Source organism: Podarcis filfolensis, assembly GCF_964270895.1.
Source record: "Podarcis filfolensis genome assembly, chromosome: 2".
Taxonomy (NCBI): Eukaryota; Metazoa; Chordata; class Lepidosauria; order Squamata; family Lacertidae; genus Podarcis; species Podarcis filfolensis.
The window spans coordinates 119,533,219-119,559,589 of record NC_139605.1 but is presented as its reverse complement, the minus strand read 5'-3'; the positions used below and the strand labels follow the sequence as shown (position 1 = coordinate 119,559,589).

Sequence of the window (26,371 nt, the reverse complement as noted above, 5' to 3'; positions counted from 1 at the left end):
CCTGCTCCCTTCTCCTCTGGTGTATGTGAAGCAGCAACCCTCAGATACTTTAGATACCTTACAAAGGCTTGCCTTTTAAAAACTCAGGCATTTCCTGTCCCATAAGAATCAGGCCCCGTTTTATGTGTTTGAATCCTTTGAGTGCAAGTGTCTATTTTATTTGCTTTTATGTGTTTTTATACTGCTGTTTTGCTGGTTTTAGGTTATCTCTTTCTTTCAGCTTATATTGATTGCTTTTTTTAGACTCAACACTGCTTCAAGATTTTTGAAATGTTAAGTGGCACATAAATACTTCTAAATAAATAAATACATATATAAAACTCAGGGGTGGGTGGGCGGACCTTTTTTGCACTTTGTAAATGTGAAATTACCACTGGAGTGGAGAATGGCCAAGAGGAAGTTATGGGGGGGGGGGAGCATGTGGAGAGGTCCCTGTGTTAAAAATACCTCTCTGTAGCTTTCGGCCCCTTCCACTTCCTCTCTTGAGTGTCTGATATGCCTCTATTCCCTTTTTTGTGTTTTGATTTATTTAACAGAATTTATATACTGCTCTTGTCAAAACCTGAAAGTGGGTTGCATAAAATGTACAATGTACCGATAAATCAGATGCTAAAATCAAGCTAGCCTGAAATTTTGAAAAATAAAATCAAATTATTTAAAATCAAATCAATTTAAATGCAAATTATAAAATAAAGTAACTTACTAAAATGCATGTCAAAATTTACACGTCTGGATAGGCTTGCTTAAACAAAAAAGTTCTTAGCTGGCTCTCAAAACAGTACAGCGAAGATGCCTGCCTAATTTCAATGGACAGGGGGTTCCAAAGTGCAGGGGCTGCCATACTGAACGGCTGATGCCTTGGAAGTGTGGAAAGAACATTATATCTGCAGATCAAAATTGTCGAGTGGGCTTATAAGGCTACAGGCCCTAGTTGGCTATTGTGGCTCAAAGTCACTCTTGAATTGCTCCAGATAGAACAAGGAAAGGGAATGGATGACTCTCTGGGAATGGTCTGACCACCACAACTTCCATCGTTCTTGAGTCCACCAGTGACTGGAGGGCCACAGGCTCCCTAGTCCTGCTTTAAAACGCACCACAAAATTTCTAGGGGGGAGGTGGCATATATCGTTTTTTGTAAATCTGTTAGTTAATCCCTTCATTGATTTTTTAATCTCTTCCTTTCAGACATCTCAAAGTATATACAATATAATGACATAAATGAAACATATATGTTAAAAACAAATGTGTATAAAAACAATTTTTAAAAACCAACCCCAAAAATATAAAAGCAGTTTAAAACTACAACACATCCATGTAATAAGTTCATATCCACGGCAGGTATCAACTGGGATAAAGATTTCTGAAGGCTTGTTGAATGAGGAACATCTTTGGCAGGTGCCAAAAAACCAATAGAAAAGGCAACTGTCTGATATGCAGTGGGAGTGAGTTCCGCAGGGTAAGTCCTCCTGCAGAACACAGCAATCAGTTGGGTATGTAGGGGCTGAGGCGATCTTTTGGGTGTCCTGGTCCCAGGCTGTGTAGGGCTTTGTACACCAGTACTACAACCTTGAACCTAGCTTGGTAGCTAATTGGCAGCCAGGCAATTCCTTCAGCAGTGCCATGATTTGATGGCGATTTTTCTCCCCAGTGAGCCGTCGAGCTCCTGCCTTTTGTACTAGCTGCCGCTTCCAGGTCTGCCTCAGGCAGTAACCCAATCTACTTGGCTTCTCTTCTCTTTCAGGTAGGAGCGACTAAGGAAGGCCTGGAGATCCAGTCATTCACAGCGTCTACCTCTGGGTCCTTTGAGAAAGGTAAAAGACCGACGGATACGTGGTCAGCCAAAGATACTTTGGTGTCTGAGGTGCAAAATCCAGACTGAAGCACTCCCATTTCCCCGTAGAATGAATGATCGTGAGACCCATTCCATTAGGGAGCGTTTGCTTGTGGTCAGATCTGCCTTCTGCTGAAGTCTGCCACCCGAGGTGATGGGTTTCATTTGGCCCTCGTGGGCTTGCATCTGGGCGGATCTTAAACAGCTTGCACAGGTTGATATTTCAGGCACTGAGACACAGGGTTAAACCTTACATGCCTTGTATGCAGACTCCTATGTTGGAAGCGGTGGCCCTCCAAAGTTAAAGGTAAAGGGACCCCTGACCATTAGGTCCAGTCGCGAACGACTCTGGGGTTGTGGAGCTCATCTCGCTTTATTGGCCAAGGGAGCCGGCGTACAGCTTCCGGGTCATGTGGCCAGCATGACTAAGCCGCTTCTGGCGAACCGTAGCAGCGCACGGAAACACCGTTTACCTTCCCACTGGAGGGGTACCTATTTATTTACTTGCACTTTGAGGTGCTTTCGAACTGCTAGGTTGGCAGGAGCAGGGACCGAGCAACGGGAGCTCACCCCGTCATTGCGGGGATTTGAACCGCCAACCTTCTGATCGGCAAGTCCTAGGCTCTGTGGTTTAAAGCACAGCGCCACCTGCATCCCGAAGTTAGAATCATAGAAATATAGGGTCATCTCGTCCAAGTCCTTGCAATTCAGGAATCTTTTGCCCAATGTGGGGCCTGAGCCCACAACCCCAAGATTAAGAGTTTCATGCTCTACCAACTAAGCTGTGTGTTGTTGGGCTCTATCCCCTTGGCTGGGACTGGTGGGAGTTGGGAGTTCAACAACCTCTGAAAGGTCACAGCTTCCCCCACCCCTGGTGTAAATGCAGCACCAGCTTGAGACTGTTTATTCTCTCCCAGGTGGTGCTAAGAACCTATGAAGCGGCCTTACTCCAAGGCAGACCATTAGTCTGCTGAGCCCAGTACAATCTCCTTTGATTGGCAGCAGCCCATCAAAGTCTCTGGCAGAGACTTGACACCCAAGACGTATTCAATGAGAAAGGCACTAGGTGAAGTATGTGCTCTGCCTCTTTTAGTCCAGAAGATACATTCCAGTTTAGTGTAGCTTTATTATTATTTTTGAATTGTAGAAAATGGAGAAATGCAAAAAAAAAGAGAGGGGAAAAATCAATATTGGAGAAATGGCTTAATAGTCATTCAGAGGGAGCTTGATAACACCACATTCCCTGCCGAATAAAATGGGTCAGAATGGCTCGATTTGTACTTAACGCTAAGCCAAACTGTGGCTTAGAGCGAACGTGCAGACTTCCAGAGAGGATATTGTGATTGCTTTGTTCCTCCTCCTCTGCTGCTGTGAGCTAAGCCATGTTATCCAAACCTGGTTTTGTGGCTTGTCTCATTCCAGACCCGGCAAACCATGAGCTGTAGTGTTTGCTTACACCTTGTGGATTGTCTGGTGGGAATAAACCGCAAGCCCAGGTGTAGACTACATGCAAAGCCAAACCACAGCTTAGTTCACATCGGGACCAGAGAAAGCAAAGCGGCTGAGTTCTCTGCGCTGCTGGAGCCTGCATGCTCATGCATTTATGCTAAGCCATGGTTTGGCTTAGTCTTAAGTAGGGACCAGGCCCTTGTCCGTCTGCTGGAACTGGTGTCTTTCCCCAGTCATGCACAGGGATAAGATTGTGCAACTCTCCCTGCACCTGAATCTGAAGACGCTGGGTTGGGAGGAGAGATTGGCCATTTAGGCCAGGCTTTGCCATGTGAGCTGCCTGCATGGGATACTGTGTTCAAAGCTGAGCTCTTAAGAAGGCCAGGCTGAACCGTAGTTACAGTCTGAACAGATCTGCTACCCTCTGCTCTGCCCCTCAATAACAGCCGCACAACAGAAACTCTGTGTCTCTGTCAGCATTGCGCCAGGCAGAAACCCAACAGAAGCAGCTTCCCCCACCATGCGAGATGCACTTGTTGTGCCCGTCCAGCTCTGAAAGGGGAAAGAAAAGCTTGCAGCCTCGCTTTCATCACCAAATGCCGTTTCTGTAGTAGTAGTAGTAGTAGTAGTAGTAGTAGTAGTAGTAATAATAATAATAATAATAATAATAATAATAATAATAATAAATTTATTACTTATACTCTGCCCATCTGGCTGGGTTTCCCCAGCCACTCTGGGCAGCTTCCAGCAGGAGATTAAAAATACATTCAAACATCAGTCATTAAAAAAACTTCCCTAAACAGGGCTGCCTTCAGATGTCTTCTAAAAGTCAGATATTGTTTGTTCCTTTGACGTCTGATGGGAGGGCGTTCCACAGGGCGGGAGCCACCACCGAGAAGGCCCTCTGCCTAGTTCCCTGTAAGCTCACTTCTCGCAGGGAGGGAACCGCCAGAAGGCCCTTGGAGCTGGACCTCAGCGTCCGGGCAGAACGATGGGTGTGGAGACGCTCCTTCAGGTATACTGGACCGAGGCCGTTTAGGGCTTTAAAGGTCAGCACCAACACTTTGAATTGTCCTCGGAAATGTACTGGCAGCCAATGTAGGTCCTGGCGGCCGCTCCCAGTCACCAGTCTAGCTGCCGCATTCTGGATTAATTGTAATTGTAAGAGTGGCTTCTTGCTGATGGTTTTTCACCCTCTTCCGCCCTGCCCAGGATTTGCTGGCGCTCCTCTGTCTGTGGCAAGGAGCATGAGTATTGGCGCTTCAGCAGTCTGCTGCCCCTGGGGAGAGAGGTCTCTGCCCTTTCTGTCCAAAGGAAATGATGTCTGAAGCCAAGCTGCAGGGTGAGATGAAGCCAGAAGGAGGCAGCAGTGAGCCCATGACAACCCAGGAGCTGCTTCAGAGGCTCCGGGAGCTGGAGGTACGTTCTTTAGTTATCTCCCCAGAAGAGTTTAGGCACAAGGAGTGACAGAGGTAATGGCTTAAGACCCTAAGAAACCCCCCACACACACACTTTTTGTGAGTGGGGTGGCTTTTCCTTTGGCGAGGGACCAAAATAGCATCTGTTTCACTTGGCTGGGGAGCTGCCCTAGACCCACTGATGCCTCATTGGCCCTCCGAGGCTTCTGCCAGTCACTGGGAGATTTAAGATTTTGGAAGTGAATGTGAGTGACGTTCCCCCGTTTTGCTGGGGGTGAGGGCAGGCTTCCAGAGAAGGTGGTTGGAGTAGGCTCACAAAAACCTAGATCCAAAACAGCTACTGTGAATCTGGTTTTTTATAACACAATAGATTTCATTGTAAATATTCTTCCATAGCAGTTAACAAAGTGGGGTGGCAAACAACTGGGATAATGAACCTGCCTTGTTTCTTTTTGTGCAAAACTAGGCTCATTAGTACATCACATTCCAGATAGGAATAACATTTGGTGGTCCATTCACTTACCTCCATTTATGAAAGATTATGAAGGGAAACAAAATTTCTACAAAGTTTTCCTGTGTCGGCAGCCCCCCCAGCCAGGATCTGGATTGAGTTAAACTAGGGTTAGTCAATGTGGTGCCTTCAAAAGGTTGATAGATAACAACTCCCATCATGCCTGACCATTGGCTGTACTGGTTGGGGCTGATGGGAGTTGGAGTCCAACCACTTCTGGATGGTGCTAGTTGGCTCTGCTAGTGCTGTGTCCCACGATCTCTGGAGACACATTTATTTTGTCCATTTAGTCATGTAACACTGTCCATTTAAAAAAAGGAATGTTTGACTTGCCTTTACTGGCATATTTTTGTATGGCAGAAATGGAATAGCCCCTGTCCCCTGGCTTTGAGGCAGAAGCATCTTCTCCCAAGTGTCAAAAGATCACTCTGATGGAATTTAGACCCCAGTGTGCCCAGAGAGTGCAGGGGCAGGCTTGCAGGTGACTCGAGCAAGCGAGTAGAGCCATGTGCAGTTCTTCTTCTGCCTCCTTCCAGTGTGTAGGAGCCCTTTGCATGAGCAGATTGTGATGTGGGTCCACTTATGGGACAGTGGGCAACAAGCTGATAGAGTGGAAGGACTCACTGCTCTTGTTTCTGAAGGCTGCCTGCGTACTGAAGCTGTTGCTTTTGATCTTTCTGTGTTCTTAAGTATGCAAGAAGATCACTGGTGGATCAGGCCAAAGGTCCATCTGTCCAGCGTCTTGTTCTCACAGTGGCCAACCCTATGCCCCTATGGGAATCCCACAAGCAGGGCATGAGCGTACCAGCGCTCTCCTCCTAGCAACTGGTCTTCAGAGGCATACCTCTGCCTTCAGCAGTGAGGGTAGAACAGCCATTGTGGCTAGTAGCCATTGAGAGCCTTAGCTGCCACAAAATGGTCTAATACTCTTCTAAAGTCATCCACATCGCTGGCCAGCACTGCATCATAGAGGCCTGGGCATAAGCCTTAGTCTTGCCATGCTGCAGTGTAAAAACTTCCCTGTAGGGCAAGGGAGCTAAAGGAGAGCAGGAAAGGGAAACGAGTTTTGTTTTTGTTTTTAGCATATTTACAAGCAGTTTATTCAGCGTACAGCAGGACAAAAGGAAAACATGTCCGATCTCCTTCGTGTCCAAAAGCAAGCAGCTTAAGCAAAAGCTATACAGAAGCAGAAGTTCCCAGCAAGCTGTGCTGGAGTGTAAACAGACATGTGACATACAACAATCACGCCTGTTCCTTAAGGTGGAACGGAATATTCTAACAGTCTTTGCCGTTTTTTATTATTATTATTTATTAAAGATTTTGTTGATTTACAAATGTGTGTGCAGTGTCTCTCGTATTCCCCCCCCCCCCATGTAACGTTTTTACAAATCAGTTTCATTTGTTGGGGAAACGAGATGTTCTTTGCTTCCATTTCTTCCTAGAGAGGAAAGCTGGGATTCTGGGCCCTTTTGCTCACCTGTTGTCTGATTATATTCCCAGGCAGAGAATTCAGCTTTGGCACAAGCCAATGAGAACCAGCGAGAGACGTACGAACGCTGCCTTGATGAGGTACAGCTGCCTTCCCTTCTCATTTTCCAAGAGGGCTTTCCCCTTCCATTTCCCTTTTTTTGGGGGGAGGGGGTGTGACTACAGCCTGTTTCAGGGTCCTTAAGACTTTCCTCCTCTTATCTGTTATTTACTGTTCTACAGGTAGCAAATCATGTTGTGCAGGCGCTGTTAAACCAAAAGGTGAGTCTCTTACCTTGTGCAAATCTCATATTGGAAACAATTTAGGGTTTCCCCCAAAAACCTTTGCTTGTTTTTGCAGGTACATTCTGCAACTTGCCATTGACACCATAATAGTGCATCAGTGATAGATTTACACTGGATCATCCAGACATCATTCTGCTTTATTAGCTGATTCATTGAAGGATGTGTCTGTAGGGGGTGGGATGGCAGGATGTGGGGGGTGGGGGTGAAGCTGTCTCCCAAACACCAACTTAGAGGGTGAAGCCCACTGACCCTTCTCTTTCCTCAGGACCTTCGTGAAGAATGCATCAAGCTGAAAAAGCGGGTCTTTGACCTTGAGCGACAAAACCAGGCCCTGAGTGATCTCTTCCACCAGAAGCTGACCTCTGTCTCTCTCTCCCAGGTGGGTCCATTCTTCTCTCTCTCTCTCTCTCTCTCTCTCTCTCTCTCTCTCTCTCTCTCTCTCTCTCTCTTCTCTCTCTCTCTCTCTCTCTCTCTCTCTCCCATCCCACTTTTTCTTCTCAGGCACTCAGCCTTGCTCTTTGCATGGATGCACAAACAGGAAGCTTCTTGGTTGTGTGTGATGGAAGTCTTAGAACCATAAAACCAGTTACAGATAGGTAGCCGTGTTGGTCTGCCATAGTCAAAACAAAAATTTTTTTTCCTTCCAGTAGCACCTTAAAGACCAACTAAGTTAGTATCTGAAGAAGTGTGCATGCACACGAAAGCTCATACCAAGAACTAACTTAGTTGGTCTTTAAGGTGCTACTGGAAGGAAAAATTTTTTTTGTTTTAACCATAAAACCAGAAATGGCTCTTTTTCTGGCATGCTTCAAACTGTTTCATTGAGAGAGCAGATCCCTCTCACACAAAGACTGCTGCTAGCACAATGGTGCTTCTCCCCAATATCCACCTCAGAATTGGACTGGGGTGTGTGTAGAAAAAACCCCAGGCCAGCACATGGGGGCAGGGAGGAGAGGTTTAGACCATTCAATCAGGTCAGCAGAAATGCTTGCGCAGACAGAGTGATCTGCTTAGAACAAGGTTAAATCCCTCCCATCTTTATTTTTAGGTATTTTTATTTTTTAGAAACCTGTATTGCTTTTCATCCCCACCGTCCTTTGGGTTTTAGACTGCTTTGCATAGAAACAACAGCCATGGGGTGATGGTTATATTGCATGTGTTTCTATGTAATGTATAGTCTGGTCCTCCTAACGGTGCAGCCTTTGTACATCTTACTCATGTGGTGCATCTCAGCCTACAACCCACCATGTCTTAGTGCATCTTGGATTTCCTGGGGTTGGAGGTGAAGGGACATGGGCTGCCTTCCGGCATCACTGTTTCAGCTACAGTTGAGTTAGAAGACAACCAGAGTGGCTTCTTGGGACTGACCAGTGACAATTGTGCTGATAAGAGGCCTGGGTGGGTGGGGAGAGACTGCAGAAGGAGTCTGAAGGGGCAGCATCAGTGAGTGAATGAAAGTGGGATCTTAAATGGAATCTCATGAGCTTTGCTGGCCACTATGAGATCAGGGTGCTGGCTAGAAGGGCCTTTGGCCTGATCCAACAGGCTGTTCTTATTGTTCCCTTGAGTAATTCATGCAACTCGGTACTTGCCAGTGGCCTTTTCAGCCTTGCTCATCTGGCTGCCTTGCCATTTCACCTTTGGAATTCAGGAATGCATTTTAAAGCAAGCCAGGTGTACACAATATCATCTTAAAAGCCCCATAAGACCATTGAGGGTGGAATCTATTTGCGTTTTTTGCTTTTTAAAAAAATACTCCCTTCCCTTCACCATAATGCCCAAGGCGTGTCATAGCAATTTTAAAACAGTTTAACTTAGCTTTAACCAAAGCAGAGTGGAAATGCACCTTGTGGGGAGTGGTTTTCCCTCTGAGTGTCTGTGTGAAGGAGGTTGTGAGCCTGTGTGTATCGGCTGCCTGCCTGCAGTTCTACTGAGGCTGTTTAGAGTGGCAGTTCCCTCCCTCGCTGCAGTGCCTTTGCCCTTCACGGTGCTCCTTCTATCCCCAGCTCCCAGCCCATCCTGCTTCCTTGCTCTCGGATCCATCGTCCATCTCCCAGCCAGGCACGGTGGAGAAGCTCCCCGCTTCGTTGCCCTTGGGACACTGCATCTTGCAGAGAGAGGTATGTTCTGCAAAGCGCCCCTGCCCTGGATTACCTGTGAGGATCTTTGCTGCCTCTGCAGCACCCAGCCCCCTCCCCCAGTACTCTTCCCGTTGCATCCCTGTTTCACCGCAACTTAGAGACTGAAGGTGTTTGCTTCCTGGAATGGGGCCCAGAGCCACTAATTGCTGCTTTGCTGTGCGGCTCGGCACTGTGTGTACCTTAGATGCAGCTGACATCTCAAGGTGCCAGGCTCAACAGCTCACACTGAATCATGGGAGTTTGGGACGTGGCCCAGTTTCCCAGGGAAGAAGAAGAAGAGATTATCTGAGGTGGACCCAAAATTAGAATGTTGGTCCTTTTTCCATCTGGGGAATACTTCGGGTAGAAGCACCTGTTAACAGGTGAGAGACTTCCAGTTGGTAGGCTTGGGGGGTCGTCATTCCCAGATGGCATCAAAAACTGGGGGCAAGCTGAGGCTTTCAGATATACCTGCAAGGCAGCAGGTGCAAGATTGGGTGTTGGAGGTAAGGGCTAAAAAGCCGCCTGGTCAAGCATTCCAGCCCCACCACAGACACCATTTCCCCCTTACGGTCTCTGTATAGCTCAAGCTTTTGCTGAATATATGCTGCAAGAAAAGAGGAGCTGTGGCGTGAGCTGGAAATGTTCTTTGCATGGGAAGGGCCCATAGAGCAGTGGTGGAACACTTGCTTGGTTGTGCAGAAGGCCACCAGTTCAGTCGCTGGCGTCTCCAGGTGAAAGGTTCTTGGGCAGCAGAGTATGGGATGCAGGCAGAGACAATGACTGGCTTGGACAACCAAACAAGCCAGGATATGCGTGAGCATCAGGCACCTGTGTGCATCCCTTTCCAAATAGGAAAACAGGTCAGGAACTTGGTTAGCTGTAGCTTCCCATGGCATTTGAACCAGGAAACTGTGGTTTGAAGGCTCCCAAACAAGCCAGGATGCAAAGCCATGGTTTAAAGGTGGCCTCCAAATCCTGCTTTGCTTGGAAGCCATTAACCACATTTTTCCTGCTTTGGACCTAACGGGACTCTGGGCAGCTGGGGCTTCCTGACTTGTCTCCTTGCTTGCGCAAAGGGAGGAGCAAAGGGCCTGCATGTAGATGTGGGAAGCTTGTGAGTATCCTGACATACTAAGCCATGATTTAATCATTGGAACATGTATGTGTTTCATCATTGGAACATGTATGTGGAACATGTATGTGTGTGTGTTTGTGTGTATGATCTAGAGGTTTTTACACTTTGCCTCTCCCCTTTCCGACTCCCCATAGGTCATTTCTGAGGAGCAATGTGCTGGCACTCCAGGGCCCAACCCCCAGTCCTTGGAAGCCCTGTCCCCGTTCCTGCGCAAGAAGGCCCAGATCCTGGAGGTGCTTCGCTCGCTGGAGGAGATGGACCCCCTGCTCGCCTTCCCCTCCCCTTGGAGAGAGCCTGGGCAGGGGGGCTCTCCGGAAGGGGTGACGGCCGACGCCTGGCCCTGCCTGCTGCTGGCGCAGGGGGAAGGGGTCCCTAGGCAGCCTCCTCCGAAAGGAGAGGGCAGCTCCTCCTCCTCCTCGGACGAGGCCGGCGAAGGCGACCCCCCAGAGAAAGGACACCCTGGGCAGGTGCTGCTGAGCGCTCTGGCTGAGCACAAGCTGGACTTGGGCGACATGGAGACTTACCTGCACCACGTCCTGAGGGAGGCAGGCGACAGCGCTCTGCTCAATGGGGAGCCCAATGGGCCTGGCTTGGGGGAAGCCCCGGAGGGGCAGCTGGGCAGCTACAAGCCCATCCAGGCGGTCAGTTGCCTGGAGGCCTTGGGGCCGCCCTCGGCTTGCAGGGAGCCGACTTACCTTGGGGTCTTGGCACCAAGCGAGGGCAAGGACAAGTCCCGCCCAGGCCCGCCCATCCCCTCCCCCTCCAAGGTGCTCAAGTTGCTCAAGATGCCGCCCCCGCCCAGCCCCGCTGCCCTCCGCCTCAGCCCCCAGCTGACCCGCAGCTCCAAAATCCCTTGTCGCAGCAACACCTACGAGGTGTACCACTCCCCGACGCCCAGCCGCAAGGGCTCCCCGGACAGTCCCTTCCCCAGCGACTCCAGCATTGCTGGGGGACACCCTTCTCCCAAGGCTGCCCGGCACCTGGTTCCGGTGCCCCCCAAAGTCACGCCAACCTCTCCTGACCCCTTTGGCTACCACAAGCCCCACGAGTACGAGAATGTCTTAGAGCTGTCCCTCAGCAGCGCCATCAGTCCTCATGCCCACTCCCCCCGAGACGCCAAGCTGGATGTCCCCGATGCACTCCCGCCCGTGTGCCGTTCGGCACCCCTCCGTGCCGTGCCGCCCAGCGACGTCTCGCTTGAGCCCTGCCCCTTTGCCGGGGGCCGGGAAAAGCCGGGCCCCGAGAGCAGGCACTCTCCGCCACTCGCTCGCCGAGCCTCCGAGGGCTCCAAGAAGGTGGCAAACGGGCCCAGCAAGCGGGCGCCTGAGGCAGCCAACATGCCCTTCAAAGAGCGGCTTACTGTGCTTGGGAGGCTGAAGGGAGCGGAGGGCAAGGAGGCGCCAGGCTTTGAGAAAGGGAGGGCCCCGGCCCGGCTCTGCGAGCGCACCGAGGGCTTTGGCGAGGCTCACCCCAGGCTGGGCACCGGAAGCAGCAGCCTCAAGCACCACGAGCCTTGCCATGGCGGCGAACCGGCCCCTCGGTGCTACTCCTCCCACTCGGTCGGCTCCCGTGGCAGTGACCCCGAACACCACGTCTCCAAGAGCCGCTTGCTGGGAACTCCGGGTGCAAGGAACCCTCCCAAGCCCCCGCCACCAGGGAAGAACACCAAGAGTCCTCATGGGAGCCCGACAAAGTTGCCGTCCAAATCCCCAACCAAGGCCTCCGCCCCGGAGCCCAAGCCGTGCCAGGCACCGGCCAAGACGCCCACTAGTGTCGGGCGCAAGAACCCGCCTTGCCTGGACTCGGTCAAGGGCAGCAAAGCTGGACCTCCAGCCAGCATTGAGGAGAAGGTGATGAAAGGTATCGAGGAGAACGTTTTGCGCAGGCACAAAGGAGGGGCGGCAGCAGGTGAGGCGAAGCAGAAGAACTCTAGCGGCCTCGCCAGCTGGTTTGGCCTGCGCAAGAGCAAGCTCCCCGCCCTCAGCCGCAGGCCTGAGGCCCCCAAAGTCAAGGAGGGCAAGATGGTCTCTCGCAGGCTGGAGGCTGAGAGCCTAAACATTTCCAAACTCATGGAGAAGGCGGAGGACCTGCGCAAGGCCCTGGAGGAAGAGAAGGCCTACATCAATGGGTTGGCCTTGGACAAGCCCCGGCCCCACGCCTGCGACACCAGCCACAGTCAGCTGACGCTGATGTATCAGGAGGTGACTGCGGAGAACTTCATGCAGCAGCTGCTCAATAGGTAGGTGACGCAGCTGAAGCCCAGTTCATGTGAGAGTTATCAGCATAGAAGAATGAGTCTTGCTGAGGAAGAATCAGCATGGCTTCTGCAAAAGCAACTCCTGTCTCACAAGCTTCTTAAGAGTGCCAGTAAGCATGGGGGGTAACCAGCACAGTATACTTGGGCTTTTGAAAACCTTTTGACAAAGCCTCCCCCATGTCTTCTGAGTAAACCGATCAGTAATGGGTTAGGAGAGAAGGTCCTCTTTCCATAGATTCATAGAGTTTGAAGGGACCTTAGCAGTCATTTAGTCCAGGGCCCTGCTCAGTGCAGCATCTGCAGTGCACAATGCAACTAAAATATCCCTGGTGGACAACTGCTTAGCTTCTGCTTAAATACTTCCAGCGAAAGAAAGCATACCACTTCCTGAAGTAGAATCTGTTTTTGGGATAACTAGTTAAAAGAACAGGATGCCAAGAGTAGGACAGTTACTCTTAGTGGAGGGATGTAAGAAGTTGGAGAAGAACATAGGAAGAACGTGCTGGATCAGGCCAAAGGTAAATCTAGTTTAGCATCCTTTTTTCACATTGGCCAGCCAAATGCCTGTGGGAAGCCTGCAGGCTAGACAAGGGGGCAGCAACACACTGCCCACCTACGATTCGCAGCAAATGGTGTTTCTTAGGATCCCCCAAGGATCTGTATTGGGACTGGTGCTTTTTGTCTCGTTCATAAATTGCCCAAGAGTTGGGGGTGAGCAGTGAGGTGCTCAAGTGTGCTGATGACACCCAGTTGTTCAGAGTGGTAGAAATAAAAAGGAATTGCAAAGAACTCCTGAGTTATCTCTCAAAATTTAATGACAGCTGAGGTTCAAAGTAAGTACAGGCAGCCTGTTTGCACTTGTTCAAAGAATTGTGCACATGCTGGCCATTTTTGGACCTGGAAGAGGATGGAATAGGGGCGTGACAGGCTTCTGCACACTGCCAGCATACACAGTGACCCTGAATGCACGCTCCCCCCGAGATCGGGGGTTGCCTGTAAGTGTAAAGTGATGCAAAAATTTCAAACTTCACATATCTGTTTGTGGGAGTCTAAACTGGCAGTGACTCACGAGGAAAGGGATCTTGGGAGTTGTGGTTTACAGCCTGAGGAAGACGTCAACTCAGGGTGCAGCAGCTGATCATTAGGAATGGAGCGGAAAATAAAACTCCCAATATAGTAATGTCTTCATGCATGGAATACTGTGTACAGTCCTTATTGCTGCATCTCAAAAAAAGACAGTGTGGAGCTGGAAAAGGGACATAAAAGGACATCCAGGATGCTGGAGCAGCCTCCTTATAAGGAAAAGTTAATTCATTTGGGACTTTTTAATTTGGAAAAAAGGACTCAATTATGCATGGTGTGGAGAAGTTGGATAGAGAGGTTTCCATCCCTGTCGTAATTCTGGGACCTGGAGTCATCCGGTGAAGTTGAACGTTGGAAGGTTTAGGACAAACAAATGGCAGTGCAATGTTAAACTGGAATGCGCTGCTCTAAGAGGTGCTGATGGCCACCAGTTTAAAGGGGGATTAGGAAGATTTGTAGAGAGAGGGGCCATTGGTGTTTACTAGCTATGATGGCTACCAGCCACCTCCGGGATGAGAGGTCACCTGGATGCGCAAATGCAGTCACTGGGAAAGAGCAGCACGGGCCCCTTGTGGATTTTTCATGGGCATCTGACTGGCCAGTGTGGGGAGACAGGATACCCACCTCTGGTCTGATCCAGCAGAACTCTTGCCATTTTATGAAACGTTTATGTGGCTGGCTGAGAACCCAGGACTATTGATTCTGATGTATTGAAAATCTCTACCTGTGCAAAATCTGTACCAAGGTAAACAAATGTTCTGTACCAAACCAAGTTTTTCTGTGACCTGACTTTGAGGAAAGGACAGATTTGCATTACTGCATATTTAATTTAATTTCTGGATCTGAGAGCTGTTATGGTGTGCAGCATAACTGAAATCCATGCCCAGCTTTCCCTCTAGGTTCTGATGGTGCACAAGGCAACACCTCCAATCCTCTCTTGCAGTCTCAAGGGCCAGAAACTTGCTTCTTCGTATTTATTTTTAAAAACTGAACCAAATTCCAATTTCCACATTTGTGTGATATAGCCGCCCTTTCTAGACAACCCCATTGAAAGTAGAGGGTTAACGGCAGAAGAGGCTGTTCCTGGGGGAAACTAGTCTGGCTGTGTATGCAGTGAGGTCTCTGAAATTTCAATTTCAAATCTTGGGTGGAAAAGCAGATTTAAAAACAGGGCAAATGAGACCCTGGTCCATTTTGCTGGGCTATAGAACTCTCAAGGAGACAGACATTTCTGGCCTGCAGGGGCTCAGGGAAATGAGGTGCTTCAGGGAGAATATGGGGTTGGCCTTCATCTTTCTCCCCTCTTACCTGCTCTGTGGCAGGGTGGATGGCAAAGAGGCGCCGTTTGAGACTCACCTGGAGCAGAAGAACGAGCTGCAGGGCCTGCAGAGAGGCCTGCATGATGCCAAAGATGCCCGCCTCATCCGGCCTCCACGCAATGGCATCGTTGGCCACCTCCATGCCTGCCAGGAAGCCCCTGCCAAGGTGAGCCAGTCGTGACTCCCAGAGTCCTCCTGTCCTGGCAATGGCGGAGCGTGTCTCCATGCCGCCTGGGGCGGGTGCGTGCGGGTGCATCCGGGGGCAGGGACTGAGGACAAACAGAGCCCACCACTCCTGCCCAGCCCCTGCCGCTGCTGGAGCGATACCAACCCCAAGCGGCTTGGCTACTGCACTCTCCTCGCACGTGAGGGTTACTTGAGAGTCGCTGCTACAGAGACAGCTGGGGCTGTAAAGGCTGCATTTCCCCCTTCGGACTCAGGCTGCCTCTGTGTTGTTGTTTTTTAACCAGCTACTTCTGCACCGTGGCAGCTGCCATCAAAATGTACAGTCCTTAAAAAGAGCCCCCTTATAAAGACCTGCTTGTGACATCAGCATCGTTCTGTGCCCTACCTCCTCCTCTCCCCCCTCAAAGTGGTGAGGGGTTGACGCAAGAGCTGCGTTTTCCAAGGTGCAGGCAAAGCGCAAAAGCTCTTTGCGCTGCAAATGGTTTCACTCCAACGCCCGAGTATCTGAGTCCTGCTCACCATCATCATCTCCCTGTTTCCCTCTAGCTTCGCGATGCAACTTTGCAAGAGGAGATCCCATCCGATGACAGCCTGGCTGAGTCCGTGACCTCCCAGCACTTTGCAGGTGAGCTTTATGGGATGTCGCCGGCAGAGGGGACAAAGTGTGGCAGGTGAGCACCTTCATGAGAAGGTGCACACAGACTGCTATTCTGTGCTGCTTTTAACTGAGCAAGGTGGAATGGGGAGGGAGAAGAGCCATTCAGGATGGGCACTCCGAATGAGAGAATACACTATTTCTATAATGATTGCATTCTTCTCTAATGTGTAATATAGGCCCCCCTTTTTTTTACACAAGGAGAATCAAGCTCAGTGGAGGCCTTTTGAGGATATTCCCATAATTCTTTGCAGGCTTCCATGAATTGTGCTCCATCTGTACACAGGAAATAACTGGCATAAAGAATTGCTTCCTAGAGTGGAAATGAATGTCTTCTCTGTGCCGAAGAGAAACCTCCTGCGGGAGATCTGGTGGGCCTGTCTCCAGTAACTTTCCCATGAGAAAATCTGCTTTGTAGATTTGAGCCAACTGTTAATAGAATTGTGCCCACATAAATCTAGTTCTTACATTCGGGGCTTAACTTTTAAAAATGTATGTTAGGCTTTGGATTTGTGACGAAAAGTGGTTTAATTTTATTTTATTTTTTAAATGAATTTCAAAGAGCAAGTACTCCTGCTTGCTTCTAATTCTGATTTAAGAAGGGAATAGCACTGAATCAAGGCTGCGTTAAAACAGATGATAACTGTTGGTTTGAATGCGGTTGGAATATGTGTTCCCGGGATTTTATGGCTAATTCTAGCAGAAAGGAAGATCTATGAGGTCCGAACGGTTGGCTCAAGGATGCTGGAGAGGGGAGAAGACGGGAGGGGAGGTTTCAGGAACTCCTACCTTTTTAAAGGGAGACCTTAAACTAAGATTTGCAGAATCGTAGAATTGTAGAATTGGAAAGGGACCCTATGCACCTGTCCCATTCGGAGATCAAACTTGCAACCTGGAGCTTTCAATATATAAGCTGTTTGGAGTAGAAAGGGTCAGAATGACAGGGAATCCTTTGATGTGGATTCTGACTCCACCTCTTGATCCATGATCCACAGTGTGCAGCTCCCTGACTCGGACTCTGGACAGTGGCATTGGCACCTTTCCGCCGCCGGACTACTGCATCGGGATGCCCTGCAAGAGCGTGCCTAAACCAAGGCCCCGACTCGACCCTCCGTCTGCCGGCCCTTTCCCGGCTAGGGGTCCTCCGCCCGTCACCCGGGTTCCCCGCAAGGCCCGGACGCTGGAGAGGGAAGTTCCCAGCGCAGAGGACCTGCTGGGCCCCAGCAAGCACCAAAGCATGCCAGCTTTCCACGGCGTCTTAGCCAGTGCTGAGCCACCCCCCAGGCACCGGGATCGCAGGGATCGTTGCCCAGGAGGTTTGTATCGTCCAGAAGGTGGTGCGCAACAGGAAGGGGGGACAACCGTTAATTCTGAATTGTTTTATTTGATGTTTTAATGTCTTGTAAAGAGCTTTGAGATTTTTTCTTTTCATCATCAATCTTTATTATGGTCCAGAGACCCAACAAATCATTACAAAGCAATACACAATTCATACAGCCTACCTCCAGGTTAAACAAGCATTTTGTTCAGAATATAGGGATCGTGTGTTCTTGCAACCACCGATAAAAACTTTGCCACTGCTAATGTTCTAGCATTTGTCCGGTCTTCCAATAGGAACCTGACATAGTGAGCCTCTGATTTTCCCAGGAAAGGTACCAGCAAGGGTAGTATCAGTTCAGCCCTGGCTCGCTCATATTTAGCACAGTGCAACAAAATATGTTTTATGGAATCGATGTCTTGAGCACACGAGCAAAGTCTGTCCTGGTAGGGAACTCCTCTCAACCTGCCATCCAACACTGCAGAAGGAAAGACGTTTAGTCTGGCTTTGGTGAAAAGCCTTCGATAGTTTGGTACTGTCAGGTTTTAATTTAATTTCTTTTAAATATAAAGTGGTATAGAAATGGTGATGGTGATGGTGAGAATAACAATGAATTGTTCTGTCCTGTGGGCCCAAATACAGCTTGTGGGGAGAGATGCAGGTGAGCAATCTCTCTGACACTTATTTGTCCGGACTCGTCCAACTTCCCTGCTGGGCTCTTCAAAAGCAAAGGAGAATTTGGCTCCCCCAGCCCCCACCCTAATGAGCTGCACCTCTGCTTTCCCCTCTCAGACCTCTGCAACGAACCCAGCAAGCCACGGCATGCCCAGCAGAGCAAGAACTGGACTTTCCCCAATGCCAAAGCATCCGCCGGCACCGACCCCTTCCTGTGCTCCCCTCACGGCCTGGAGGGCCTTCATGGTTCTGCAATGGTAAGTGAGGGTGGGGTGACCGGGGGAAACCAAGGTGCCCAGCTCAGGCCAGGGGTGGGGAACTTTGGTCCCTCCAGACATTACTGGACTGCAACTCCCACCATTCGTAGCCAGTGGCTGTGCTTGCTGGGGCTGATGGGAGTTGTAGTTCAGCAAGATCTGGAGGACAAATCTTCTCCCTAGCTTGTTTAGGCCATGCCTCACTCTAGCCCTGGCTTGCAGATGGAGCTTTCAATGTGCCGGACATTCGGTGCTTCTGTTCCAGTCCACTTCCATCCCCGCCATCCGTTGGTATGTTCCTCTGCTCCTAAACAGCCTTGCTGCTCTCTGTATCCGCAGGGCTCTGCTTGCAGCGTTGTCGAGAGGAGAAGGGCCTCGTCGGATGGGCCTCAGGCCTCGCCGGCCTTCAGCACCAGCAGCAGCCGCACCCCCAGCGCATCTGACGTGGGCGAGGAGGGCAGTACGGAGGCCCGTTCCAGGGATATGGGCCCAGAAGGGCAGCCAGGCCTGGAGAACTCCGAGTCCCTGAGCGACTCTCTTTATGACAGCTTGTCCTCCTGCGGCAGCCAGGGTTGAGCGCGGCGGGAGGGGGCGGAACGGGGCACAGGTTTCTCGACGTGACACCGCCACGTGCCGCTTTGGAGGGCCACATGCTTGCCCATGGGAACCTGCTTGATTCTCCCAAACCAAATCTTGGCCCTGCACCAGAGCACGGCGATGCGTCTTCCACACCCAGCGCCCCCCACCTGCCCCCCTCCCCAAAGGAAGGAAATGGGACCGTGAAAACGATGACACCAGGAGGCTTCTCTGCCCAAGAGAAGAAAGGGGTCCAAGGAGGTAAAGGAGCGTGGTGGTCATGCACATGGACTCTTGCTGAACGCCATTAGGCCCGCTTAGCTTATGGGGGGTGGGGGTCCGGGGTCCTGCGCATCTAAAATGGCGACCCTTTGGTTGAAGCACGGGAGATGGGGGTGGGATCTGTCTTATTTTGCTTGAACCCTTGGCCGCTTTATTTGGCTCATAAATTCACTGTGAGAGGCGTTGGATCCAAGGTACGCTAGAAAAATCTGGCCTGGAGTTGAGGTGTTCTGAGTAGAGCTGTGTTTGCCAACCTGGTGCCCTCTAGGCGCTTTGGACTACACCTCCCATCATCCCTTCCCCGTGGCTGGGGTTGGTGGGCGTTGTGGTTCGAAGTGTCTGCCAGGCCCCCAGGTTGGCAAAGACTGGAGCAGAGGGCGTTCTCTTGAAAGGGTAGGTCATTGCAAAGGTGTGGGTCACCTGTCCAGAGCTTGCACCAGTGCGATATCCTCACCCCCTTGGCCCCCATTTTGCAGGTGAAGGTTGCTGAGCAATGGTGCTGCCTGGGCCTCTTAAGCGCCCCTCTTTGCGCCTAAGAAGCTGCCCCTTTTACCTCATTGGCTGAGCGTATTTCCTTCTCTGCCTTTCATCACTTGGAGAGTGTGTGCAGCTTTGCCAAATCCAGTATTTCTCACCACCCGGGAAGAGGCATAGGGCTCCTCACTCACAGTTACATGTCACTGCTGGAGTGTACCAAACAAGATTATTTGGGGGGTGGGGGGTGGGAGTGAGCGCAGGGATCGGCAGGTTAGTGCTTCTACCTCCCTCTCTTTCATGAAGTAGCTCCCACAGCCCTTCTTCCCCACTGGAACCAACTGGGCAGGACACGTCTTATCCAGAACCTCACATGCCTGGGACTTAACACTTCTGTGGGTTTCGGGAATGGCTAGCTGGGTTCCTCACTCCCCATCCCTTCCTTGTATCCCCCCATTTAAATGTTAAGTTTCTAATGTTGCTGTTTTAGTTTCCACACGTTCAGGCCCCCTCTTCTTTCCTTTCCCTGTTTCTAAAGGAGCCCCACGTGGTTCCCCAGATGGTGCTATTTTGCTGTGTACAGGCCCCTTTCCTTGCGAGTCTTCCTTACGTTGTCCTTTTTTTTAAAAAAAAAAGAATTTGGTTTTTTTTAAAAAAAACAAAGCATTAAGATGTCTTTTGCTCCTCTACTAATTTATATAAGTTATTGTGAAATGAGGCTGTTTATTGTCTTTTGATCTCCCAGGAAATAAAGGGGTAAAAAAATGTGTGTGGATTGGATTGGATACATGGATTTGGGGGGAACAACTTGCACAGCATTCTCCCCTGATGCCTTTTCTCTTTCCTGAAAAGGGGTCTCTCATTCCCCTAAGCGGTGTGTTTCTGTACCTTTTGATGTCTGGGCTATACCATTTCCCACCCCCATCCCAGTTTAAAATGATATTTTTTCAGTCTGCTCCCAGAAGAACAGGTTCACATCCTTCTTGCACCTAATACACATCCCTGACCACATGCATGGAAGTCTACATGTCTTACTGCAGCAGCAAGCATGGTTTCTAAAATATTGGACCTGGAGTTGTAGAACACCCTGGGGGGATGTTACAGGCCACAGGGTGGCAGGGAGATAGTGATAGCACACCGGCTTTTTCACTTTACATGAAGAAATGAGGTTTAGCTTTAGTATAGAACAGTGGCTCACAGGCATACATCAGGGGTGGGATGCTAATAAAATTACTTGTTCCAAAGCGGCAAGGAGGGGCAGGTTCTTGAGTTAGGGCTGCATATTCATGGTTCTTGTCGCAGTACAGGATGGTGCTGGTGGTGTCAGGTGCTTTGAGTTTTGGACAATGTCTTAAAAAAACCAGTTTCTTTGGGGTTAAACTGAGGTTTCCTAAGACAAAGCGGTAAGATCAGGCATAGGCAAACTCAACCCTCCAGATGTTTTGAGACTACGATTCCCATCATCCCTGACCACTGGTCCTGTTAGCTAGGGATGATGGGAGTTGTAGTCCCAAAACATCTGGAGAGCCAAGTTTGCCTATGCCTGGGTAAGATGGTTTCCAACACAGGCCATTCTGCCTCCCAGCTAACAGCACAGAACGACAGCTGGAGAGGGGCTTGGTGCTACGTGCGGAACTGAAAGAGTCTTCTGGTTCATCTTGCCTTGCAAGTGCAAAAGGGGGCTTCTGTGTCACCTGCCCAGGGTGGAAGATTCTGATCTTAAGAAATGCCATTCGCTGGCTGGATGTTTAAGCAGTTGCGGGGGCCATGTGCCAGAACTATTTCTTCCATTACCTCGCCTGCCTCCTTTTATTGTTAGGCTGATTGCAGAGGTATCCTGGAAGAGAGCAGCATGGAAGAGATTCTTCCGTGCCCTTCCTTGCAATAGCAATGCAAGAGGGAGCGAGCTCCTCTTTCGGAGAACAGCCTCCTCCTCTTCTGCAGCTCCCTGGTGCTCCCTAGTGGCCAGAGGAGGAGCGCCAGTAGCAACAGCCTGCATTGCTCAGCCCTTACATCACTTTCCAAGGACTGCAAATAGAGGCTGCCCAGGATTCCAAGCTGGCCTGGGCTGCTCACGAGATCTTCAGAGCAGGGATCTGCAGCAGGATCTGTTTAACAGTGGCAACGGCAAAAATATTCCCCCTGTAATTTTGGCTGCTGAAACTAGGGAGATAGGGGGGTAATTAGGAGGAGACTTTTAGTGAAATTACCGAGTTCAGTTCCGATTCTGAAACCAATTTTCTTGGCTCAGAGGAACCCTGTTCTTTAAATCTTACTCAAATGGGTTTTCCCACCATTACCTCGCCTGGTAGTGCTTCAGGATCTAGTAAAAAACAGCCAACAAGCCCGTGGCTTGGCTGCTGTTGCTTTAAAGCAGGGGTCAGCAACCTTTTTCAGCTGTGGGCCAGTCCACCGTCCCTCAGACCATGTGGTGGGCCAGACTATATTTTGGGGGGGAAACAAACGAATTCCTATGCCCCACAAATAACCCAGAGATGCATTTTAAATAAAAGCACACATTCTACTCATGTAAAAATACCAGGCAGGCCCCACAAATAACCCAGAGATGCATTTTAAATAAAAGCACACATTCTACTCATGTAAAAACACGCTGATTCCCGGACCGTCCACGGGCCAGATTGAGAAGGCGATTGGGCTGCATTCGGCCCCCGGGCCTTAGGTTGCCTACCCCTGCTTTAAAGCATTGTGGTTTTGAGTAGTAATGCAAGATTGATACCAGCGGGATTGTAAAGGCAACTGATCTGCAGTCACCCCGCACCCCCCCCCAAGCATCCCTCCTATTAATGTTGGTCACAGACAACTGCAGCCTCACACGCATAGTGTGCCTCATTCTTCCTATGCATCTGGAATGCTGAAAACCTCTGCAGTATTTTCACTGGCTGGAGACTTCGTCTACAGTCATAGTCTGTCTTGGAAATTAAAGGAACAGGAGGATTTGAAAAGAGGGCCTGGCGGCTAACCTTTACACAGTTGAAATTTCAAGGCTGTGTTGAGGCAGGAACCATACACTGGAGCAATTAAGTTAGCCCCAAGTGGCTTGCACAAATATACTTGCAATGCGTATGAGGCTCTGAGCAATGTACATTATTCTTTAATTGTTACAAGCCATTAAGGTGGCTCTTTATTTATCTCCCTATTGCAGAGAGGGGGATGCTAAGAGTCTGCCTTGCCTAAGGCCATTTATTCATAAAAAATAAAAGCAGGCATGCTGACTGCTAGGGGGAAAACAAAGCTAAACTTGTAAAGGGAAATGCCCTTATTAGGCACCCCAACAAACCACTTTTTCATTTTTTCTCATACGTTTCTGGAAGCTTTTAATGTTTGATGTTGCTGCTGCTGTTTTCACCTGCATTTTGGTTGGAAGCCACCTAGAGTGGCTGGGTGGAGTATAAAAAAATTAATTATTATTAGAGAGATAAGAATTTTGAACTACCTTACAGGCTTGTTGTATCAATCAATCAATCAAACTTTATTACAGTCACAGACCAGCATAAGATAAAAGCATGTGAATAAAATAAAGCACATAACTTAAAGAGGAAAGAGCTAAAAGTTAAAATGTGAAGGGGCTGGATCCTTACAACATGCTACCACCCAAACAATATGCTGGAACAAAGGAAGGCCCCAACATAGTCCCTTCAATTACAGACAAGAGGCTTGTGGGCTGCATCTGTGAAGAGGACAACAGCACTGTGATCTGGTTCTGGCTGCACAAGGGAAATCCCCAGCGCTGCCCCTCCTGTGGAGCCCATTACAAGTTGGTTGGCTACCAATTGCCCTGATTTGGCTTCAAAGCTTTGCTGAGCTCTCCATTTATGATTTCTGGATACAGGGCTGAGCTACGTAGATGTTTATGTCACCATGTACCACATTCCTTGAAACCTAATAAAGTCTTTGACTAAAAAAAAAAAATGTGATTATGATTCATATAAACTTAAAACAGAGAAACAGAAGACAGAAGCAGTTAAAAGTGACTGTAAGGGAGGGAATGTGAAGCAGCACAAGTCTTGCATTATGGGCCTTCAGTTTAGGCCTGGTTTGTGGCACAAACCATCCTTAGATGGATGTCCATTATGGCAGCGCAATATCTGTGTTTTCAAATTGGAGTGCTAGGGAGATGGAGTTGTTCTGTACGTTCTGGCAATTTGTGCAGTATAGACAGGATGGACCTAGCTCGTATATCTGTATAGCATTGGCAGCGAAAGAAAGGCATGTTCCATTGTTTCCAGTTGCCCAGAGCCACGGGGGCATTTTCTCTCCTCATATGGTGTTTTCCTAAAACAGCCTTTCTGGATGTCTGAAGGGAGGACTGGCAGTGGGCCAGAGGGAAGGCTGCTCTGAACTCTATAAAGTCCACATAGGGGGAGACGGTGTCACTAGATGAGTACTTCTCTATTAGATGTTGAAGAACTAAGCATCGGTCGCTAATCAAGTGGCCTTCTCTGAATCCCACTTGTTCCTCTGGAAGTATATTTTCTAGTTCCAGTCAGTTTTGGAATTTCAGTTGCAGGTGTCTTGCATACAGTTTACTTATTAAGGAGACGGATTGGTCTGTAGTTGGCGGGGTCCCCTTTCTTGCCTTTTTTGTATATTGGAATGATGATTGAGAGTCCCCAGTCTTTGGGAATACATCATCAATACAGGTGAAGAGGCCCAGAAATCCAGGTTGTTTTGGGTGGCCTCTGCAGGTATTCCTGTTTCAGTTGAGTTACCAGGCTCTCAATCTTTGTCCTTGTTACAGGGGCCACTTTGGGTGGTTCACTATGCTTCGAGGGATTTGGCCTCTCACCATGACTGGCCTTGTAAAGTTCCTGAAAACATGTTTCCCAGATTCTTGCTGGGCTATGACATTCCATCATTGGCAGTTTGTTAGTTTGGGAGAGTCTTATGGTATTCCTGAAGAAAGCAGGATTATTGTATTTAGCTGCCTGGATAACCCGTGTCCAGTCATTTCTTGCTGCTTCCTTTTTCTTCTAATCCAGGCCCCCCAACCTTCGGCCCTCCAGATGTTTTGGACTACAATTCCCATCATCCCTGACCACTGGTCCTGTTAGCTAAGGATCATGGGAGTTGTAGGCCAAAACATCTGGAGGGCCAGAGGTTGGGGATGCCTGTTCTAAGCCAACAACTGCTTGTAGTGCCTTTTATGATGGAGGAGGTCCAATGCAGCAGTTTGAGTTGCACTGGAGACATGAGTTTACGAGAGCTTTTTTTGCACCGATGCAGTCCTTGTCGAATCATGGTTTGGCGTAGTGTTGATGATGTCCCCACTCTATACCTGTATTTTTGAGGTCTTGGTATAGACTAAAGTTCAGATCTGAGCTCAGCAAAGACCCAACTGCTTTGACTAGCATTACCCTCTCCTTCAACGATAATTACCACTGACAGGGACATCTGTGATGCCTTGTAACGAACAGAGGCACCATCCTTGCACTATCACAAATGATAAAAGCACAAGGTGGGGAATGGAAAGCAAAGCTGGCGGCCTACAGCCACCATTATGCGATGTAGACTTGTCGCTTTGGGAATCAGTATAGGGGAGAGCAGGAGGGAAATATACATGAAGTACAAGCTGTGTTGATGACCTGCGTTGCCAAATAAAAAGTAGATGGGGAAAGGTTAATAGGCCAAAGGTTTGGAGTTGCAAGAAACATGAGTCATAGGGAACGCCCAGGGGGAGGTTCCCTGTCTTAGCCTTAGTATAGAGGTGGGAAACTCAGCCCCTCAATGTGGCCCTTGGGACTCTCCGTGGGCTTGAGTGCCCTGCTCCAGTCAGCCTTTCAAGGGCTTTATGTTTGACTGGAAGGTGTTATTGAACTGTGGTAATGCCTCTTGCTTGTATGAAGTGACAGTGATAGGCAGGTGAGTGTGCATCTTTTTTGGGTGACTGGAATGTAGCCCCAATGTACATTCCTCTTCAGTTATTGCTTCACCCAGTTTTGCCTCTGGCCCCATTTACCACCAGCTTGTGGCCCCTGGAATATTGCCCTTGAGGGCTGGCATCCCTCCGGCAGTTTCCTGCTGCCCCCATGTTGCCTGCTGCCTGCATAGATCTCATCCTGCAACTTGTACACAGCCATTTAGTTAGTCCTGTGCAGCACAGCAACTGTTGGAACTTCAATTTATTTTGGTTAAAGAGCTGTATGGCTAATGTTGTATGTTATCTGACAAAATGAGCTCAGTTAAAGATGCCAAACTGCTCCCCCCCCTCCCCAGTTGGGGACAGAATAATGCATATCCCACCGCCTATTTTCACATTTAAGAGACCTCATAGAAGATACTCTCCAACACCCCCAATTATAGATCTGTGCCTTGCTCTCCTGAAATAGGGCAATTGGACTGGCATCCATCTGTTTCGGGAGACAATGGAGGGGTGAGCCTTTGGGGGCAAAGTCAAGGTGTTGGAAGGTTGCAGCTCTTGCTATGGCTGTAGTGACCAAGGCAGAAGAGCTGTTTTGTTGCAGCTGGGGCAGATGAAGGCATCTGGTTGTGCTGATGTAGATGCACCCAAGGTGTTTCTTCTTTCTGCACTCCTCCCAGCGATCATTCCTCCTATGGTCACTGCTAGGGATACATCACCTGACTACGTCTCTAGGCACTGTGGTTGTCTGGCAGGGTTGATGTCAGCCCTCATGTCACATTTGCAGATATATTTGTATGGGCAAAGCCTAAGGATCCCTGGACACTTACAGGTGGTGATCTTCCTCCAGAAAGTTAGCAATGAACAAGCTTCTTGGGGGACCAGCTGACCCCTATATACCTGATCTTAAGTCCAGTCGCAAACGACTCTGGGGTTGCGGCGCTCATCTCACTTTACAGGCCGAGGGAGGCAGCATTTGTCTGCTCCGCAGACAGTTTTTCCGAGTCATGTGGCCAGCATGACTAAGCCGCTTCTGGCGCAACGGAACACCGACACCAGAGCAGCGCATGGAAATGACATTTACCTTCCCGCCGGAGCAGTACCTATTTATCTTCTTGCACTTTTTGGTGTGCTTTCGAAATGCTAGGTTGGCAGGAGCTGGGACCGAGCA

The 26,371-nt window shown here is 49.4% G+C and overlaps 1 protein-coding gene across 4 annotated transcripts in view; it reads left to right on the top strand.

The window, feature by feature from the left end:
• The window catches only part of NCKAP5L (NCK associated protein 5 like), a 42,134-nt gene extending 22,030 nt beyond the window's left edge, over nt 1–20,104 (top strand). For 3 of the 4 annotated variants that reach the window (XM_083599604.1, XM_083599606.1, XM_083599605.1), the window contains exons 2-13: nt 1,742–1,811; nt 4,493–4,699; nt 6,710–6,778; nt 6,920–6,958; nt 7,248–7,361; nt 8,989–9,102; nt 10,375–12,479; nt 14,903–15,065; nt 15,632–15,710; nt 16,736–17,056; nt 17,851–17,990; nt 18,330–20,104. In XM_083599604.1, the coding sequence (XP_083455730.1) occupies nt 4,598–4,699; nt 6,710–6,778; nt 6,920–6,958; nt 7,248–7,361; nt 8,989–9,102; nt 10,375–12,479; nt 14,903–15,065; nt 15,632–15,710; nt 16,736–17,056; nt 17,851–17,990; nt 18,330–18,566 (3,483 nt within the window). In that variant the 5' untranslated portion in view covers nt 1,742–1,811; nt 4,493–4,597 and the 3' untranslated portion in view covers nt 18,567–20,104. The remainder of the gene's footprint in view (nt 1–1,741; nt 1,812–4,492; nt 4,700–6,709; nt 6,779–6,919; nt 6,959–7,247; nt 7,362–8,988; nt 9,103–10,374; nt 12,480–14,902; nt 15,066–15,631; nt 15,711–16,735; nt 17,057–17,850; nt 17,991–18,329) is intronic. The other variant, XM_083599603.1, reaches the window with a different exon arrangement.
• Nucleotides 20,105–26,371: the final 6,267 nt, after the last annotated feature.